The sequence below is a fragment of the Moschus berezovskii genome, chromosome 22 (genome assembly GCF_049115385.1).
Source record: "Moschus berezovskii isolate FMDL1 chromosome 22, NW_MosBer_1.0, whole genome shotgun sequence".
Classification (NCBI taxonomy): domain Eukaryota; kingdom Metazoa; phylum Chordata; class Mammalia; order Artiodactyla; family Moschidae; genus Moschus; species Moschus berezovskii.
In genome coordinates, this window is record NC_142481.1 from 33,948,235 (window position 1) to 33,970,875 (window position 22,641).

Here is a 22,641-nt window from a genome sequence, read left to right on the forward strand (position 1 = left end):
AAAAGATCTTGGGGAAAAGTTTGGCAAATAATGCATATTTATAAATTTTAAGTTAAAGTAAAATGTTAATGAAAATCAGACTAGGAAGAGTAGGCAGTATTATATAACCCCTGGAGGAGGGCATGGCAGCCCACTCCAGTATTCTTGCCTGGAGAATCCCCATGGACAGAAGGTCCTTGGGGTCACAGAGTCAGACATGCGACTAAGCACACAGCACAATATTGTATAACATATTAATATAAAAATGGAAAATGTAATAGTTCTGTTCCCATTAGTACTAATTTTTCATTTATAAACTGCCATTAAGGTTGCCTTTATATACAATGTGACTGTTAAAGCTTTACATTTCATAAACTCATAGTATCTGAGAGGTTCATAACATCAGTCCCTACTTTAATGGCGCTAAAAATTTTTCCATAGAATTTTACCACCATAAATGTGCCTGCCATACTCTTTAGGACTTCAACTCTTGTGAGCCAAAATAAGGACACTGAAGGTTCATTATAGAGTGTAGGAGAAGGTGGAGTGAGGGCTTGCCAAGGACTCCAGTACATGTAGGTTCACTTAAGATGAATGTAATAAATAAGAGACCTTTTCTCCCCTTTTAGAGAACATTTGAAAATGCTGGCGCCAAACAGCATGCATTTTCACAGTCAGTAGGGAAAACAGACAGGGGTCAGTGAGGACTTGAACGAAAGTCACCATTTAAGAGTTGTTTTCTCCGGAGAGTTTAAGGCATTTTCAAATAAGTCTAACTCCACAACTTTCACAGTGAGAGAAAACATTTCCCCACCTTTCTTCTGAGAGCTACTACTTGGTTCATACAAAAGCTATACCTTACAAGCTTTGTTTATTTGATACCAAAGCCACAATCTGATTAAAGTTCTCATTTAGTTGGAAACTGTTCTAAATATGAAGGTGATTTTAAGGAGTAAAACAGAATGACTCCTTTTTACAGCCTGGCTTGCTGGAATTTTCACAATCACATAATCAAAAATTGTAAAAATTCTGGTGGTCAACTGGTTCCCTAGATGCTGAAGTTTCTTGGTATGTATTTGAGGGAAATAATAGATTGTGTTTTAATTGATACATCAATACAGTTTCTATGATAGTGAAAGGGTAATGCATAAAAATAATACTGTAAAGAGAAAACCTATCAAAAATATTCCCAACAGAATATTGAGTACAGTTTCCTGGGCTTATTAGGTCCTTATTAGTTATCTATTTTATATATAGTAGTATGTATATGTCAGACCCAGTCTCCCAATGTATTCCTTTCCCCTTTTACCCCCCTGATAACCATAAGATTTTTTTCTACATCTGTGAGTCTATTTCTGTTTTGTCAATAAGTTCATTTGTACCATTTTTAATTAGATTCCACATGCAAGTGATATATTTGTCCAATAAAAATTAAAAAAAAAACTCCCAACAGCTTTTCTACCCTGCTGGTATCCACTGGTTAATTATATTTCACCTCGTTTCTATGCTGTTTAATAATATATGGATTAATAAACCATGACTAATGATTTAGAAATTATCTCACTATTTATGGGCAAAATGTGCATCAAAAAGTTTTTTTCCTTAGTCACCAGAGAGCTTAAATTCACTATTGAAATTATTTTTCAAACTCTTTTTGGAAACTTCCACAAGTTTTATTTTAAATTTCCTAAGATGCTGTCTTTTCTATCATATATTCAATTCAAATCATCCTATCTTATAAACTTCCACCATTCCTCTTATCCCTATTCAATTATAAATTCTCTTATTTTGCATTCCCCCTGTTGACTGTAATTTACTGCTCATGCCTTCTACCCTTCTACTCGTGGAAGGCTCAAGAATTATTTATTGAGCCCACCAGTATATCTAAATTTGTCAAATTATTTTTTCTCTCTTATAGCCTGAAAAGTAGAGGCTGTTTATTTCAGTCAATGCCGGCAAAAACAGCAGCTTGTGGAAACTAGTTAGAAGCAAATTCCCAAGTAACGTAGACTTGGCAGTATTCCATTACCTTTGATTATAAAAGGGCAAAATTAATGGGCAATTCATGAGGCTATGTGACAGAGAGGTGACAGAAAGTCACTAAGATTCAAATGGTAGAAGTCAAGGAGTTGTTTATACCAGGTGCCATTTCAGCCTTTTCCCATCATTTGTGAAAAGAGTTGACTTTTGTGGCCAATTGAAATGGGCTTTCCCTTCCAGACCACTTTGTCACATCTCCTGTGTTTAGAAAATTAATCTTTAATGAATGCTAATCAAGTTTCTAATTATAATATCTTTATATTTAATGTTTGTGTATCAGATGAAAGGCAAACATTTGGGGGCCAGTCACAAAGGACATGAATAATTTCCTTAGAAGCGTATCTAATTAATTTTATTGCTCTATAATATCTTTAAAATTTGAACTCCCATCATTTCATTAATTTAGATAAAAGTGAAGCTTCAGCATGTAAATATGACACTTGTGTCAAAAATTATGATAAGATGAAATAATTTCAATCATGCATGTTCATCTAATATAGATAATGATAACACATTTGGGGATATTTGGGGGATATATAGCACCAGTTTATTGTTATATTTTATTGGGGCTTCCAAGACAGCTCAGTGATAAAGAATCTGCCTGCAATGTAGGGGTTGCAGGAGACGTGGGTTCGATCCCTGAGTCGGGAAGATCCCCTGGAGGAGGGCATGGTAACCCACTCCAGTATTCTTGCCTGGGAAATCCCATGGACAGAGAAGCCTAGTAGGGTACAGTCCATAGGGTCACAAAGATTTGGACATGAGTGAACGGACTGAGCATGCACACATATTTTTTTGTTTTCCTCTTTGTTTTAGCAGTTTCTAGAAATATTCAAAATGTCTGGGACATTCATACATTTAAGAAAACAAATTAAACCATAACTTCTCTTGTCAGAAAGCTTACTGCTAACTTTTAAAATTGTAATCTCATTCAAAAATATTACAGTGACTAACCAATGATCATATGCTCTTGATCTTGTAACAGAATTAAGTGATAGCTCCCAAACCTGTATTACTTTTAACAACGACAACAAAATTAGATGGTATTGTTCTAGGGATCTGGGCCTCTGGATAGTTAAACACCTACCTTGTTCCAGATCTTACAATAAGAGGAAATCATATATCACTTTAATGTTGAGAGTTATCCCCAAAAGAAGCTTATGGAGATCCCCTATCCTCTATGCTTGAGTTTTACCACCTGCTGGCCATCTAAATCTATGAAACAACTACATTCATTACAAATGTGACATTAAGAAAAGAGAAGAATATTTGCCTTGGCATAATTATCCTTCTGCCAAAATAGTGAGAGTAAAATCTGTATATTCATGTTTGCCTTTGCAGTGTGTGTGTGTATACAAGGCATAAGAGGGAAGACAAACATATCACATTTAGTAGACTTTGCCCCATTAACAGTTTTCAGTGAATCTAACTTGATAAGATCAGCATTTTCTTCACTTCTCTAGGAGCAAAATCATGTTTAAAGAGTATGATAGCTTTTTTTGTACTTATAGTCTTCTAAGACAGTGCACCTATATTACTCAATGTTCAATCTGTGTTGATCGTCATCTGTTTATGAACTGAATGGTTAATGAGACTAAAACATAATAGAAGGCTCCTCTAACCATTTATATATACAAAAGTTGGTCTAAAAATGTGGCAAGGAAGAAATGATTGGTATATAAATAAATAAGAATAGTTCTCTTGAAATACGGAGAATTACAAAATAAAGTTAATCAATTAAAGAGGCTTTGCTAGGGTGAAATAGAAGTTTAAGGAAAAGTACAGAATTTAAAGTCTTTATTTTCACAGAGAGGCTTGCTGATTATTAGTGCACTTCTGAGAATATCAGTGATGGCACAACCCATTAGATTTAGCCGGCTTGATTTTTATATTTGTACTCAAACTTTAGTCAAACTTGAAATAAATACAGCAAGTCTATATGCATTCTTGAAGAAATTACCTTACAAAGAAACAAAATATATTTTGTTTTAAATTTCATCAATATAATACTGTGTGCATGACTCATGTTTGGAAGGTCAAAACTACATTTTGGAGTCTTGGAGTTAATTTTAAATTGATACGTATTGGTAAAGACATGTAGCCATTTGAGCGTCCATCTCTAACTCACGTTACCTATTTCACAGCTCCTTAGTGAGGACTGGATGAAATGATTCTAAGAAATACCTTGCACTGGACATAGTGTACCCTGAATGTGGACAGTGCTGACACTTCCAATTATAAAGCATAAAGGCTACAAGATACTCCTGACTGTGTGCCCACTGTGATCTGAGCACTTCTAACTTTTTCTCATATAATGTATATGTAACAGTTCTGTAAGTACAGTGTCAAGGCATTGAGTTTCAGTTTCCTCAAGAATAAAATGAGGTTAAATATCATTTTCAGAATCACATTGGTAGTGGAAGACAGAGGTGGGGCACCAAACTTTATTTGTTTCCTGCAAACACTAGATTCCTCTTTATACTTCAGCAACTGCTATTGAGCTCATGGTCAGACTAGAAAAGAGATGTAAATCTTTAAGGATATAATCAGACCTTATTTCACATACCTTATAACTCATTCATCTACCTGATTCAAGTAGATAAAAGGTACAGTGTAAATTTCTTGTCGTAGGGTCACATGCTACAAAAACTTTCCCTACATTGAGACTGGGAGCTGCATGAATCCCCTCTGAATGGGAATGAATTAATTCATCAGACATAATAGAGTAAAATAAAAAGGAGTAGTAGAGGTGAGACATTTAAGGCTACTGGTGTGATTTTCGGGAAGTGAGATTATGTTTCAGTACTTAGTGGTTGGAATTCCAAAGGATGATATTCATCCATCCATAGTTAATCAAATTAGCATATTGGTGAATAACCATGGTAGTTAACCCAATTCAAATCTCATAGCATTGCCAGTGGGGTTAACCAACTATAAATTTGTAACATGACTCTGATTATTTGGCATGTGCTTTCAAATATTTTTATATTTAATGGAAAAAAATGAATATTTGAAGGTTTCAGAGGTTAGAATTTAATCAGCTGTCAGAAAGAAGAGTTTGATATATCAAATACAAGTCTATTTCTTCATATTCAAAAGCTAAAGATCTATCCTCTCGACTTCTTATAAATGTTCAGTGACACAGAAACACAAATAATTCTCCATTTTTCAATGCATTCTGTGTAATTTACACATGATCAAAAGATTATTACATGGTACAGAGTCAAACAGTATTGCATTTATTGCAAATAAAAAATTATCATGTGGCCAGGTTAGCAATGTATTAATGAACCTTATTTCTGTGCATGCATGTTTGTGTGTGTGTGTCTGCGTATAACTTTTTTAAATTTAAGGACTTAAAGATTAAGGATTATGCATTAAGTTCCATGCTACTGGAATTGACATGGAAAGATTAAAAGATTATTATCTGTTTACACTGATGAAAATGACAATATTAAAATAACTTGGCTTATCTAATCCAAAAAGATCCCAAGGTCAATTTTTAGTACAAAATAAAATTCATATGAGTCTCTATCTTTAAGATTATCCCCTTTATCATTATCAAAGATACTTTTTCAGCAGTTGATGTGGTTCTAGCCTTTTTGGGGTTTTTGATGTTTATCTTTAATATATAGTCAGTCAAACAAGTAATAGTGCAAAAATGGGATGTGTTCTACCCAAGATAAACAGAGAGATAAATCTTTAGAATTATTTTTCCTTTCATACAATGGGCTTTATCAATAAAATAAAGCTTTCTTCATCTAGGAAGCCTCTTTTAATTTGTTCGGAGATAGTCCATCAAGCTAAGCTCCAGCAAATGGTGTTTAGAATAGTAATTTATACATTTTTTAAAAGCAGCCAAGCACTTGCTATTTTTCCTTGCTGAATGGTCAGATTCCATAATCACCATGTTGAAAACACCCTAATTAAGGGATGTTGAAACAGACAAACAGGCTTTCGAGAAGAAAGTTGAGTTGCACGTTAAAATGCAGTATCCTCAATGCTGATGTTATTTTTTCCTTCCCATAGGGAACCACAGTCAGATATCCCGAGTACCTGTTGCTATTAAAGTGCTGGATGTCAATGACAACGCCCCTGAATTCGCATCCGAATATGAGGCATTTTTATGTGAAAATGGAAAACCCGGCCAAGTAAATATCTCCATGTTGTTAATGCTGAATATGTTTGTATACCACTGTCTCATATTTTATTAACCTGCATTATAGTGGGCATTTGCATCATAGGCAAGAATCATCCACACGGGAAAAGAGAGAATTTTTCTTTCCAAGATGTTATTCTCTTCTGACTTATGACCAAATTGGCTCCTGAAAAGGAATGGCCCACGATGCCATGAACCCGGAGCCAAAAAAGATCTTAAAATATCTCGGATTAGGGATGATCACAGGGGAGGTCTTAGAGTAATGGGGCCAAAATGTTAAACCTTCAAATGACAGGAAGTGAAGGGAAAAAAAGCCCATGGGGAAGGCATGTTCGTTTCATATCAAAGGTAGGAATAACACATAATAATGGAGCCCTAGGAAGACCAGTGGTAGGAAGTGCATTTTTAAATCTGTTAGGTGTAGCTATATTTAGATAGACATAAGACGAACATATTTTAGACATGCAAGTAAAGCATCTGATAATTGTGTATTGATGTGTATTGCTGGAACTTTTTTTTTTAACCTCTCTTATGTAGCATAGATAAGACAGTGGTGACACAGAGAGAGACAGGGAGGAAGGAAGAAAGGAAGGGGAGGAGGGGAGGAGGAAAGGGGAGAATGAAGGGGAGAGGGAAGCAGGAAAGGAGATAGGGGGTGGGAGAGGGGGAGAGTTAAGAAAGAACAACAACAAGACCAAACCTGCTATACTCTGAATGTCATAATGGAAATAGTCTATGTAAATTCGAAAAAAACCACAAATGTAATAGATTTATTTTAACAAGGTGCCAAAGTACTGTATGTTTAAGAAATTTATCGTTTTTCAACTTCCTAATTTATTTCTGGATGGTGACATTTTAATTTAAATAAACAGCAGCTGACAGCATGACATTGGAGTTGTTAATCCAACTATTCTTGTGCCTCCTGTGGGTGTTAGGAATGCAACTTACTATTTGCCAAGCGTTTACCTGACAAGAGTCAGATTTTTTCCACCTAAGAAGGGAGTAGCACTGTGGCTCTATAGTTTTATGTACTTATTACAGAAGATCAAGTTGCTGCTCCACTATAAAACAGTGGACATTTTCCCCAGACTACTCTTCTCTGTCTGAAGGATTACCATTGTTTCCATCCACTAAAAGACGACACAAGTACATGTGTATGCACATAAGTTAAAAGCCAACATTTTAATAATAAAATCAATTTTAAATACTAGGCATCATATATGTTATAATCAAAATATTTACCTTCAGCAGTGATATGCCAAAGGTGACCTCTTTTTTAAAATACTACTCTAACATTAGTTTCAGCATTTCTTAATCTCATCATGTTGAATTGCCCTCTACTTGTCTTATCTTTTGAGTGTTTTTATTTGTGATCCTTTGAGGATGGAGTGTATATACATGGCAGTAAATATCATTTAGCTAAAGTTGGTAAATGGAGTTGATGGAGACAGTTTGGTCAAAATACACACAAGGTCAGTTTTCAAGGATATGGTTGTTTGGGCCAGATTGTTGCTGGATGATATAGCCAATCACAGAGTTATGTCAGACATTTTTGATCATACAGAAACTGTCAAATGCTTTAGAATTTAAATAAAACTACATTGTTGATGCAAAACTCATCACCCAAGTTCAGAGAGTCCATGGCATTGATATTTCAAAAATTCCACCTTGGCTTCACTTATGATATTGACGTGCATGCCTTTAGACCTCCTGAAATATGGAGGTTTACCCTGTGGATTTTGACTGTTTCCAAGGTTTTAATGATTCATCAGCAGTTTTTAATCCTCAGAAAAAAAAAATGCACTGTTTCATCACCTTTCCTATGCAAGATCAAAATAAAAAACAAAAGTCAATTCTTTGTTTTATGATTTTTGCAAATCCACATGAATGACTCGCTCTGTGAAAAAATGTTTGCTGTGTGTGTACGCTGCACCATCTTATCCTCAGATGAATGTTTAGGCACGTTTATTTGACTTCATATTTACATGAAGATATCAGATATTTGTCTGTTCAGCATAATTTTTTGGACATATGGCTGACTGGTTGATACACACAGTTTAAATAGCTCCTGAATTCCTTAATCCTTTGTGCTAGTCAGAACTCATGTTTGACTCATTACATCATTCCCAGGTCACTTTTAATGGCTCAAATATCTCATTTTTATATTTAACATTTTCAAGAATTCATATTTGTTATCCACACTAAATAGTGTTCACTTATATAATTTCAGCACGGATGCACTTTCCATCATGTTTCATCCTATCACACGACTCATTTTGAAATTAGAATATTAATTATCACAGTCTCATGCAAAAAAAAAAAAAGTCAAGAACTGAATTAGCACTAAACTCAGTCATCTCAGTATTTTTCAACAATTAATGTCTGCTTTATAACAGCCTCAGAGAAAGAAGTGCAGGTGACTTTGAAATGTCTGGTTTGCCTGGAAGATATGGATTTAAGGTCTGCCGTCCTGGAGATGATGCAGCTGGATATCATTAGCATTAATCAAGCACAAGCCATCAAAAAAAAACCCAATCTGTAACAAATCTTCTGCACTGGGTGACCCTCTGTAAAGAGGTTTCTAAAACATCTCACAGAATGAAAACCAGTTGCAATATGAACACAAGAGAATGCTACTGCACTTGACTGTTCTCCATTGGACTCATTTAAACAGAGTCTAAAATACAGAAAAAGAAAGGAAAACCACCTTCCTCTTCTCTCGGCATACATCCCTAGTTCATGGTACACCTGTGCCAAAATTGTTATAGGTTCACTGTGAAAGTAGAACTGGAAGTTTGTCTCATTCTACCACCTTCTCAAGATGCTGAAGTAAAAGATGACATTTTCTTGAATTGGTTCCCTTAAGAGGGTAATGGCCACCCATGACAGAGAAAAAGAATTCACAAAGAAAAAAATCAATGAGAATCCCTTTTAGAATCCTTTTAAATAATCCCTCCATTTCAAAGTTAAATGTTAATGTGGTATTTTCTGATTACTAGTTACTCTAATTTAAAACTTAGTAACTAGCTAGTTACTCTTATTTAACATCCCCAAATAGCTACAGGTAATTAAAGTTAAAAGTTATAGGGTGATGTATATTTTTAGTCTCCAATTTAATACTGCCGTGACTTGGCCCTCAGTTTAACAGGATGAATAAAAAGATTCTCTCTTTTTACTCCTATTTGATGGTCAAAGCAGAAATGAGGGTACGAGTTGAGGATTTCGAAATTCGAAAGGAAGATATTGACTGAAAATGTATCTATCTAATGGTTTGATAGGTTTTGGTCAGTCAGTAAGTGCTTATTGAATACAAACTATTATTATGTCCCAGAACTTGGCTAGGTACTGGGGATTTAGTGGCAGACAAACATCAGTCTTTTTCCAAATAGAGTTTTCTCTCTGGTAGACACTTAATAAAATTAGAAATGACAGAATTTCAAGAAAATATCTGAAGTCCACTGGGCAGAAAGGAAGTTGAAGAGATGAGAGGAAATGGAACTATCTTAATGAAAAGATCCCTTAAAAGGGACACATGCCGCCAGAAATAGAGAACATCTATTAGGTGCTGAGAAGTCAGCCGGGGATAAACCAGGTTCTGTCTGAGGAGAATGGACCTCTGACGGGAGAGGTGGAGGACCAGGTAACAGCTCCATCTGAAGAAACCACTGTGATACCACCACACTCAGAACCAAGCATGGAAAATTACAGAACAGCAATGGCCAGTGTTGGCCAAAGGGCCTTCCATAACTGTTCTACATTTTATCTCCTCAAGAGGGTCTCTCTAGGATTTTATTTTAGATGCTTACCCCTTGCTTACCATACATACAGAATTAGAATAGTTTGCTCCTGATGGTTCAGTGACACAGGGACTGAAAATATGAGATGTGAGTCAAGGTCTCTGAGTCTCAGAGAATATTTATCATTCGAGAATTAGTTAACAACAGACCCTTTCAGTGCTTTTTTTTTTTTTTCCTTCAGAAAGGCGCTTCCCTGTTACTGTAAATAAATCTAGTGGAACATTATTTAAGCTTCATCATTATCTGTAGAAGTCGAGATGTGCTATTTCGCATCAAGTTAATTATGTCTGGGTTAAAAACATACTTTAGTTTATCTCTTTTAATCCTTTCTCTCTCTGACCAATACTGAGGCATATAAAGTTTGCTTATCATGGGACTATCACAGGTTAAAGAAAAAGATAATAGCCTATATTTATAAATAGGTATCTAGCCAATGTTCTTCATGTAATGGATATTCACAAAATTTTAGAATCATCATTCTAAGTTAGCAGTGACAAATATTTTAATAATTAATTTCTCATATTACCATTGAGACACTTGTTTTATTCACAGACATATACTGCATAAATGAAAAATCATTCATTTATTTATTGAACAATATTTACTGTGCATCTACAGGATGCTAAGTTTTGTAATATTACCTGGGAAAACAATGTGAAAATAACAGAAAAAGTGTTCCCCCCCAGTGGAACTGAACGAGGAAGAGGGACAATAAAAAGGGTAGAATGAATCAATAAGATAAATTTTAAAAATTAGGCTGAAAAAAGCACTAACACAACTTGGACAGAAGAGAGTAAAGAAAAAGCAGAGATATTTTATGTAGCATTGAAAGATAGTTACTTTTTAAATGGGTATAATTTAAGTTGAAACTGAAAAAAAATGAGAGAGGGTAGTCATACAAGAAGTGAAAGCAGAAGTCTTCTAGCCAACAGGATGTCTGTGCAAAGACCCTGAAGGGAGAAAAAGCTTGGTGTGTTTGAAAAATTGAAGACATCTGTGGCTGAGAATAATAGGGGTAATAAGCAAGTTTAATAAGAGTATAATAAGAAAAATGAAATTGGACAAAAAGAGTATTATGTTTGAATAAAATCCATATACACACACACACACACACAGATGCGGGCATGAGCAATGAAACAGGAGGAGCATCTAGAAGGATGTAATTGCAAAAGATAATGGTAGCCTGGCCTGTGCTGGCAGTGAAGTGGGGGAGAGGTAAATGGGGAGGCTGCATGCTTCCATGCATCCAGTAATACATCCAGACATCTAGCATGCACTCAGCACCACTGTGCTTGGAGTTGGTGGTGTAAAGACGTTTTACAGATGTGGAAGCTGAGGCTGAGAAAAGAGTAAGAGTCTATCCACACCCATGAAAAGCAAGAAGCATGGGCTTCAAAGTCTATTCTTGAAGGTGCCCCATTCCCTGTACTTTCTAGGGTTTCACAATGCTTCCCAAGGAGCAGATTTTGGAAATCCGTTGCCAGGATGGCAACTGTTTTGGAAAAACAGTAACGAGAATAATATTCTGATCAAGAATGAGCACTTTTCAAAAAAAAAAGTCAACTCCCATGATCAATAACACGCTCTATTCAAAAGCATTCTACATAATAAGAAAAGTAGAATTAGCCCTTGATAAACAGCAGCAGTGAATGAGTTTGCTACTCTATTTATATACATATATATATTTAGTTTCTGTTGGTCTTTTTCTAATAAATGTTAAACAATGAAGTGAAATTATGGCATTTTATAACACTCATTAAACAATAAATATAGAAGATTTAATTTTAACTTTCCTGCCAGAAGACATCTTTCAGGATCTATCTGCATACACAAGAGGGAGAGAAGATTGATTTTAGAGCAGATGAAACTGATAGCCTCAACAAAATGCATAAAATACAATTTTCATTTTACTTTGGGTGGAGTAAGGAGATGGTAAATCAGTGGAACGCATAAAACTATGTGAAGACGACACATGTAACAAAACATTTCAAGACAGTCACTAACGAGCATAACTTTTAGAGTGTAATTTTGACAGAGGGGGAAAGCTAAAAAAAAAAAGCAAAGTGAAAAAAAACAGAAGTTTTGAAGGTTTGAAACTAGCACAATCTAAGTCTGAGTCATAGATCTGCCATTTACCAGTTTTGTAACCTTGGGTCTTCTGTTAGTTTAAACATATTTTAGGAATATCCAGCTTAATATCAAGTGTTCAATAAATAACTATTATAACTAGTACTATATATTTTAACTAGTTTCATAATTTTAATAGCAAAATATTTTATTAGAATTTTTTGGTTTTGATATGTGTTATGATATATATTTACGAGCTGTGATTTGGAGCGAAACACTATAAATAATCCCTAAATGAGTCAATATAAGCTAGGACAGTCTGTTCCCCTATATTGGAGTAACTCTTCCTTTTATAACTTACAAGTCTTATATTTGTCAAGGGTAAAGAAAGGGCTCCTACACCATTTCTCCCCATATGAATTTGTGGAATAATATAATTATTTTCTTCAAGTACATTGGAATCAACTTACAGGACCACATACAATTTAAATATTTTTTGAAATCATGTTTGCAGCCTCTGTATGTTTTGGCTGATCCTCTTGCATGAATCCAAATCCACAGGCTTTATTCTGGCCCCTCACCTAAATATGTAATGATCCACAGGAGAAAAAATGGTATAAAGGATTGTTTACAAATCTTGGGCTGTTACTGAATGATTACTCTGTTTTATTTTCAACCTTCAAGCTAGTGAATAAGAATTTAGATGGAAACATGGTGGTCACATGTGTATGCTTGTTTTTATTTGTTCATGCAAGCCATGGTGATGAGCACACCTTTTTGAAGAAAGTGAAATTGACAGTGACCATTAGGAGGTTGTCATCCTAGGCTTTGTGTTAGTGACATAAATTGGGCAAGATTTTATCTCAGTTAGTAAAAAATACTCCTGCAATGAAGGAGACCCCAGTTCAATTCCTGGGCCAGGAAGAGCCACTGGAGAACGGATAGGCTACCCACTCCAGTACTCTTGGGCTTCCCTTATGGCTCAGCTGGTAAAGAATCTGTCTGCAATGCGGGATACCTGGGTTCGATCCCTGGGTTGGGAAGATCCCCTAGAGAAGGGAAAGGCTACCCACTCCAGCATTCTGGCCTGGAGAATTCCATGGACTATATAGTCCATGGGTCGTAAAGAGTCAGACACGACTGAGCAACTTTCACTTCACTTCACTTTATACCAAGAGAAGCTGATGTATTATCAGAAGGGCAGAGACGCAAAAGGAGTTAGTACTATAACCACTAAACTATGTAGACACAACACCTTCAAAAGGAGATTAAAGAGGGCTCCAGGACTTTAAGATCCATGTGGGGTTTTAGAGGATAGCATGTCTTAAAGGGAATGCCTGAGAAACACTTTTACGGTAAAGTGTGTCAGTAAATGTTATAGTATGTGGTGTATCTCTGTGTATGTGCATGTTTTTCCCAATAAGGTTGGGAACCACTGTATTAAACAGTTAAACAACATTATCTTGTATTGATTTTGTTTAACTATAATATCCCTTTGCATTAATAAATACATATGAATCCCCAATGTGTTAGAACCAAATGGTCCTTGGCCTTTACCAAACATAGTTGATTATAAAATCTTTTGAATTTCCTTCATAGAAAAATATACAACAAGTGGTAAATGGAACTCAGCTGGAAAAATCTTGCTTCAGAAGAATAAACAATATTATGCTTAGCATTTTCAGCCTAGGAAGTAATGTTTATGATATTCATGAGGCATCAGGAAATATTCCTGTGAAATTATATAGTGAAAGATGGAGAAGAGATAAGCCTAAAAAGCAAGTTGAGACTTCTAAACTATGTTGAAAACTGTGAATTTTGCCCTACTAATGAGGTTTTCAAAGCAGAGCAAGTGATGGAGAAATTTTTTTAAATAAATATTAATCATTTCAGAGTTATACAAAATTCACATGAAATATGCAGAGACCAGCAAAAGAAAATAAGAAACAGGAGCAACTGGAAAATTCAAACTTTGTATAAATGCATCCTTCAAGGGTCTTTGCTTTGTATCATTTTATGTCAACTCAGTTTCAGTAAAGGAAAGTGGAGTGAAAAAGAATGAAACAAAAATGTTGGAAGTTCTAAGGTGGGTTAATGAAGACACAGGTCCCAAAAGTCTAGCCAGAGGTCTGAGGACTTTACTAAGTGTTTAAAAGAAACATATACAATCTAATCTGCATTTTCTTGCTGTTCATTTTCTATAGTTCAGACCTCTAAGATACATACTCTAAAGTGCCACCTAGTGCTTTTTAAAGACAAGGGTATATTCATGCAAAGAAATAAGACATAAGAAGACACTTTGGGGAGTAAAAGGAAAATCTTGGTAGAAATTGAATTGCCTTGAAAATTATTTTTTAAAAAAAGTATCCAGGGACTATCCATTAAATGGATATGAACAGTGCTTATTTAGAACTATGCTACAAAGTTTTGAAAATAACTGAGGATAATTGGGTCATCCTGTGGGTTTTAATGTAATTTCTCAAATTCCTGTATTTCCTCCTTTTTCAATTCATCATCATTGGCATAAATGGTGACTTCTCTTGTAGACATAATTTATATTTTCAAACATCACTCTTTCCGGACATGGTTCTTAGCCTATTTTGTTCTCTTCGGTTAGAGATACCAATGATAATCTGATAAAAGCTACAGACCCTCCTTTCATATAAGTGCATATATAAATAATTTCTTACAATTCTGCTTTCATGTTTAATTTTTTCCTCCCTCAAGTTGAAAACTACTGATCTAAGTAATTTGTTGTTGTGTAGCTGTGAAGTCATGTCGGACTTTTTTGTGACTCCGTGGACTGTAGTCCGCCAGGCCCCTCTGTCCCTGGGATTCCCAGGCAAGAATACTGGCGTGGGTTGCCATTCCTACTCCAGGAGATCTTCTCAACCCAGGGGTCAAACCCATGTATCCTGCTTGGCAGGTGGGTTCTTTACCACAGAGCCATAGGGAAACCCAATCTAAGAAATTAGAAGTTAGTATTTCAAGAATGTTAACACTGATAAAAACCATCAATAATAGGCTAAAGAATGAATGGAAAACCAAAAATTATCTTGTCCTTTCTGTACTGCTTTTGATGTCTCCTCACTTGCTCACTTTCTACCACCTTTAAAATCAAAAGGGAACCTTTAATACTCATAAAATAAATAACATAGGTGGCAAAGATGGATAAGTTCATCCTTATGCTATCCAAAATATTGGAGGTCTGAGCCCCAATTTAACTGAAGTACATGTGCAGAAGGTATGAATGCCAAGATTTTGAGGCAAACTGACACAGGGGCAGGAGGATGTAGGAGTTTGTTATCCAGATTACTTGGAATCAGATGTCATAATGTCTTTGATGCACTAGAGTTCTTCATGTCTACCTCTCAAGGTTACGTAAGAATTAGTGATGATGCTAAAGTATGCCTGACATGATTTATGCATTCATCCACTCACTTATTCAATTAGACAATGCTTATTAAATAGCTACCGTATGTCAGATACTTTTGTAACAGCAGTGAGAGGGCAAAAAAAAAAAAAAAACCCCACTCATCTCTTAAGAACAAATCAATGAATAATACCTGCAGAAACTCAGAGGGTATATTCTAATAGATTCCACGAGGATTTTAAGATTGTTAACCAATCAGATCACCAGAAATGTGTTTGTTTGCTGACTGCTTGCCTTTTGAAAAGTTAATAATGACAGCAAAACTGTACTATTCAAAATATTTTTGTGTCAGTATAAAAGTCTAAACTAAAGCTTAAGAAAATGCTTTAATAAGAGCAATCTGAGGTTTGCTTTACTATTCTCTATAATTTGAGATTTAATGTTATTGATTACCAATGAATCATCTTTTTTTAAGAATCAGAATTATGATATGGCCCACAGTTCTCAAAAAACTTTCTTTTTTCAGTTTTATGCCTTTAGAAAGGTCATTTGATTTCAAGTCAGAGTCTGCTCCCGTGGAAATCCAAGTATAACCTGGAAATTCATTTCCTTATGCCTGACCTCAGATAAGCTTTGTTTTTCTGATGAGATGTATATTAGCTTTTAGATTCCTTTGAACGTAATCCACAATACGTTATCAAACATTCGATTTTTCAACTGCATCCTAACTTTATTGCTAGAAAGTATTTGAACTAGATGCTTTTTTAAAATTTATTTTTTAATTGAAGGATAATTGCATTACAAAATTGTGTTGTGTTCTGCCAGACATCAACATGAATTAGCCATAGGTGTACATATGTCCCCTAAACTAAATGCTGTGTCTGTATGACATACACGGTAGTGTGTAGCATATCAATACACTCCATATCAATAGTAGTATCGATAACAGCAGTGAGAGGGGAAGAAGCACCAACTCATCATTTATGAACAAATTAACAACTTCTCCAAAATTTTTATATCATTTTCATGAAATAGTTCTCCAATTACTTAAAAAATCAACTGATGTCTAAGTAGTTCACCGTGGAAAATGTGTGCACTTTTCATTTGCCATCAACTCAGTGTGCCTATAAAATCTGCTTGTGTGGAGGTGCACTTCCTTGCTTCTTTTTCTTCTGTTGTTTAAAATCGAATGTGTTCAGATGTTATTACATCAATGAAGATTTCAGCCTTTTAAACATGGGTAACTTTATGCATTTTAATAGCATAAAGTCCTCCAAATGATCTACCAGGATCTACTTTAAGAGAAAATGACCAGCCAGGCCATCTGCATTAAAAATAAATGAAGTGTCAAAAATGGTTTAAACCAAAGTCCAAACCATAGCCAGTTCATAGGATATTTGGAGGATAATTTAAATGTTCACCATTTCAACACTTTTTTCCCCAACATATGATGCCCTGATTTTGATGTGCATTTGACAGTACAAACTCTCCTAATGAATAATAACAGGGGACATATAGACACCAATCATTTCCCTTGACTCAAAGGAGTGATCCCAGTCTTAAGTATGCATCGGCATCACCAAGAAGAGTGTTTAAAACACAGATTTCTAGGCCTTATTCCAAGAGTTTTTGGTTCAACAAGCTCAAGAAGTCACATGTCTTAAAGAGTTCCTGGCTTAAATAAACGGTGGGAAAAATATTCATTGCAGGTGTAATATTTAGACCAAACTTCTGAGACGTGGTATGACAGGTAATTACACTCATTTACTTCAGGTAAGCTAAATTATTGCCTCTTTTGTTTTGGTTGTGAGAGCTTAACATGTATATTCACTTACCAGCATGTATGAGTCTTTTTCATGAAGATGACTTAGAAATATTAAGAATGGTATTGCTTGTAGGAGATCTATCCATTAATTACACTTCAAGAATGCATTTAAATTTGAATGATTTCCACCCCCAGAATATCAAGAAATCCTTTTTTTATTTGTTTTTCTTATTTTTATTATTATTATTCATTTCTAAATATTTTCTTGGCCATGCCACACAGCATGTGGGATCTTATTCCCCAACCAGGGATCAAACCCATGCCCCTTGCATTGGAAGCATGGAATCTTAACCGCTGGACCACCAGGGAAAGCCCCTGATCTTCTTCACGTGCGCTCATACACTTCAGGAATTACTTCTTCAATAGGTGCACTTGGGAATAGACGTCTTTTGAAACAAAACTGGGTAAAGGAAGAAGATGATGCTACATGTACTCACAAGTAATTCCCCCGCTCTGTTCTTTGTAACTGCCTAAAAGAAGGCTCCTGTAAAATTATTCTGTTCAATATTTGTATGTGTAGGTTGTATATAATAAAAGAGTCATCTGGGTTTCAGAGTCTCTCCCCTTCTTTATAAAACTGGAACCTCAGGGAATCTCTCTGCCCTTAAATGTCAAGGCAAATATGCCAGTTGTTTAGATATAGTAAATAAAATTGCTTTCCCACCTAATTTGATAGAAGTGAGGCCCTTTTCGTGTAATATCAAAGATGTTACACTTATTAAGGTGCTATGTCATGAAAAAAATGGTATTGACCTTAACAAAAAATAGTCAATAATAATGATGATGACTAATACTCATTGAACATTTACTAGGAACCAGACAGTATATTACAAAATTGATGTGAATTTACCTAAAGAACAGGATCCTATGAAAAGTATTTTTTTCATTTAAAATTTAGGAATACAAGAAGACTGAGTTTCAAAAAGAGTTAAGTTGCTCCATGTCATGCAATTAGTAATTATGACTTCTATCAAGACAGCTTTATTTCAGAGTCTATCACCTTAATGGCTATCTCATTGTTTTATCCGTGAGTTATATTTTGTGCTATTTTCTGTTACTCAAGCTAAGTAAAGTTGTAAGACATTTCACAAGATCCTTAACAAGAGTAAAATACCTACCAAGTAGGAATATGTTTCATTTTTTAAAAATGGAGAAATAGAAAATGAGAGAAGTTATCTCATTTATGCCTGAAATAACCTTGATATACTGCTTACCATATAGCATGTGGGTGATACAATGCAAACCTCTAAGCTACTGGAAATGTTATGAAATTGTGGTTCTCATCTTATGTAGGCAATAAGGTCCAAGGCAATGATATCTTTCTCAAAAAAAAAAAAAGTGATCCAATTTTTTCTTTAATGATACTAGCAAAGTTGAATAGAACATAATTGTTCAAACAGACATATGAGGCATCAAATTGTATTCTCTAAATTTCACAAACCTAAAAGTATTTCCATGTTAATTTTTGATGGTAAATCTGGTATCTCCTTGACAGTCATGCTTCATAGGCATTTATTTTTTGTAGAAATTATATTGTAGCTATTTACAATAGTAGTATAAGCTATTATTTTTACTCCATTAGCTGTTGCCCAGTGTTTCATACTGAAGTGATTAATATCACAAATTTATAGATATGAATTATTAAGTGAATTCTCTTGACATCCCAAGGAACAACTTAGCACTAAGTTAACACAACTCTGCAAATGAAATAAGCACATTCAACTGGTACCGACTCTGAGTATGTGTATCTATCCAAACAATTCTCTGCACAGTGGTAATTCTTCTAAGCCCTATAATTTATTCATCTAGGATACACTCCAAAGCATTGTTTGCATGTGTTATCCACTAGCTTTAAAAACAGTATTCATTATTGGGAGGGAACAGAAGACACAACTCTTCAGAAAGGTGTGTGGCAGTGATGTTTGTGTCCAGGAACATGCTTTTTGGCACTTACAGCCTAATCAGCGAAATGAAAGAGGAGCTGTGAGGATTCAAGATGTAAATCCTTTACCTCCAATATCCTCCCAGAAGCCACACTACAATCACTGTACAATTCCAAATTTCATTCTAGAAGCCTGCCCATACTCGAAGTGGAAAGAAACCTCTAAATGTCCAATGAAAATGTTTTCAAATATCCTGAAATTTGCTATTTCAAGCCACAGATAATAAATGGACACAAAGGTAATGACCTTAATTTTCATGAACTTATCAGAGCTAGGTTTCAAAGTGATGAATGTTTCTCCTTATCCGTGGCACAAACCATCTATAACAATTTAGAAAATGGAAAAGATTCCTTGGACCAAAGTATCACTCCATGAAAGGAATGTCACTCAGCTTTTAAAGGCAGTGCGAGCCCTCTGATGTCATCAGAAATGCTGACGTCAAGTTTTATGTTACAGGTCATTCAAACAGTGAGTGCCATGGACAAAGATGATCCCAAAAATGGACATTATTTCTTATACAGTCTTCTTCCAGAAATGGTCAACAATCCGAATTTTACCATCAAGAAAAATGAAGGTAAATATATTAGCATTGGGAAAAAGGATAGGATATGCATCAGAAAATAGGATGTGATTTCATAATTTCACTGAAAATATCAGCACAGTATTTTTTCTTCACCTATGAGCAGTTAAAATTTAGCTTATCAGCCTAAAGTCATGGTAATTGCATCGCTTCCTCTTTCCAGTATTCAAATAATACATACCGAAATTGTGAATGTGCAAGTTAATTTTATCCTAGGCAGTACCTCAATCACCTTACTTATAGGAAATTAACAATAAAGATTTAAACCCTGTGAAAGTTCCAGTAATTTTAAGATACTGAGATATCTGATAGAGGAGGAGCTGGCTTATACTTTGCAGCTGTTAAGTTTTAATTGAATGTTTACCAAGTCTTTAGGGAAAGCCTATTCTAATTTTGCCTGCTTTGTGGGTACACATTAGAGGTATTTGTTTTAAGCCTGTACCAACTTTGACAACAGCAATTAGATCTGAAAATCCTTCTTGAAGGACGCTCCTTATCAGTGTTATTTTGGTGCTAATATGAACTGATTTTATTGTTAAGTCTTTTACTCACAGAGAACATTTAATCCATTTCATTATTTGTTAAGAACCAAGCTCAGATTAACCGTTTCCCTTAACTGTTGTCTATTACACAGGAAGGTCATAGATCATTTTTTAAAAGTCTATCACATCTATACATTTTTCTTTTCTAAGCTGCAGTATATTTAACAAGGATTTTTAGCTATTTATTTTGGCTCAGATGTATTTAAGTCTTCATTTCAGATGTTTCACAGAATGATTAGCAAAATAAATGTGTTGTCAGGGTCTGTCTTCTGGCTTTATTATAGGCATTTGTTTAGATTTATGAATGGTCTTATAAAAAAAAAAAACTATACTCAGTTGGAAGAGTAAAATCTGCTTCATGACATTTGGATTACTTGCTTTGTTCTGTTTCAAGAAGGCAGTGAATTTTGATAAAACTTCCCTTATGAAGTGAAATAACATGTATGGCCCTTGTTAAAGTATGTTCTGGCCTTACCTTTTAACAAAATGCTACTTGTTTCTTTGAGGATCATGAATGCATCACAGAAAAGGAAATGAGAAAGCTGTTATATAGATATTACTCATTCAGCTGGCTTCCACTGTTACAAACATTAAGGAGATGAAATCTTGATCTCTTTCCTCTGTGATGGAGTTACATGTGTTAGCCTCCCTTAATTAGGAGCTCCAATCCAAGTACATTGTTTTTGTTTTTTGGGTAACTCTGCCAACATTTCCTTTTTGCGGAAGTCACATGACTATGCCTAAGATGAAAGCCCCCTTGGAAATTCCAAACTGAGCTGAAAGTCTGTGCAAAAGTGTGGGCAATTCTTACTTTGATTGTGAACTAACAGGTATCAGTCATTATTTTTGTATATCAAATGCCCTACATTTAAAAATTCTCTGTGAAGAAATGTTTTCCCATCCCAGGTTCTGAGCTCCTTGGTGCTTTCTATGCATTCTGCAATTCAAGATATGGCCGTTATAGGTATGGCTCAAAGATATTGCATAAAAATGTATTGGATGAATGAAAGGTTGTTACTGCATGCCTGTGAAAGTGTAGTTTTGTACTGTACTTCAGTTCAGTTCAGTTCAGTTCAGTTCAGTCACTCAGCCGTGTCCGACTCTCCGCGACCCCATGAATCACAGCACGCCAGGCCTCCCTGTCCATCACCAACTCATGCCCTAAACCCTTTAACAGAGAAGGCAATGGCACCCCACTCCAGTACTCTTGCCTGGAAAATTCCATGAACGGAGGAGCCTGGTAGGCTGCAGTCCATGGGGTCGCTAAGAGTCGGACATGACCGAGTGACTTCACTTTCACTTTTCACTTTCACGCATTGGAGAAGGAAATGGCAACCCACTCCAGTGTTCTTGCCTGGAGAATCCCAGGGATGGGAGAGCCTGGTGGGCTGCCGTCTATGGAGTTACACAGAGTTGGACAAGACTGAAGCGACTAAGCAGCAGCAGCAGCAAACCCTTTAAAGATGAGATTTTCCTCTTAAGGTGAATGCATTTCAAGTATTTTCTCAAACTTTTAGAATGAATACAAAGTAGAAGCTTGTACACCTAGGAAAGCTCTTTGTGCCCCATCACACATTTCAATAAAACTTGCAGTAAAATATTAAAGATATGTGGATTATCTGTTTTCTCTTGAAACTAGAAAATACGACTTAAGTTTTGACTTACCTCACAAGTGTGTGAAATAATTGCAAAAAAAATAAAAATAAAAGGGGGTCCTAGGTATCACAAAAGGATTCAGAAGAGAAAGAACACTCTCTGTGCCATGATTGTTTATATAAAATTATATGTTGATTTATTTTGTAAAGAGAGACCATATAATTTATTGTTCCAATTGGGATTTTTTTTTTTAAGTGAAAGGGTTTGCTATTTATATTTATGCCTAGAAAAACCATAAACCAGGACTGTCCTATAGAAACTAGGACATATGTTCTCTGTGACTTTGGATTTAGGATCCAAATATTCAGCATCTCCATAGAATAAATCATGAACCCACAGGTCTTTGAAACAGATATTTCAAGTTTATACACTATCTCTCTTTTCGTAGATCAGAAATTCATTGAGTTTGTTTCACTTTTTTGGAATCTGGATAGTTTCTAAGAAAATAGGAAACAAACCACAATTTGTCTCCTCTTAATGTGTAGAAACCATTAAAGTAATGGAAAGAAGTCGTAGAATCAAAAAAAAAATTCAAATATTAGACATCATTTACTCTAAAACTATGGTATTTTTTTATGGTATGTTTTATGTTTGAAACATGAGAAAATCAAATGATAAACTCATATTCAGAATGTTTTTTTTCTTCTTCAAAGTGACTTTAAAATGGTCAACAGCTGATG

At 35.1% G+C, this 22,641-nt stretch overlaps 1 protein-coding gene across 1 annotated transcript in view; it reads left to right on the top strand.

Moving 5' to 3' along the window:
- Positions 1-22,641, top strand: part of CDH8 (cadherin 8) — a 381,309-nt gene that overhangs the window by 303,614 nt on the left and 55,054 nt on the right. Inside the window, exons 8-9 of the mRNA XM_055412624.2 lie at positions 6,049-6,170; positions 19,640-19,757. Of these exons, the coding sequence (XP_055268599.1) occupies positions 6,049-6,170; positions 19,640-19,757 (240 nt within the window). The remainder of the gene's footprint in view (positions 1-6,048; positions 6,171-19,639; positions 19,758-22,641) is intronic.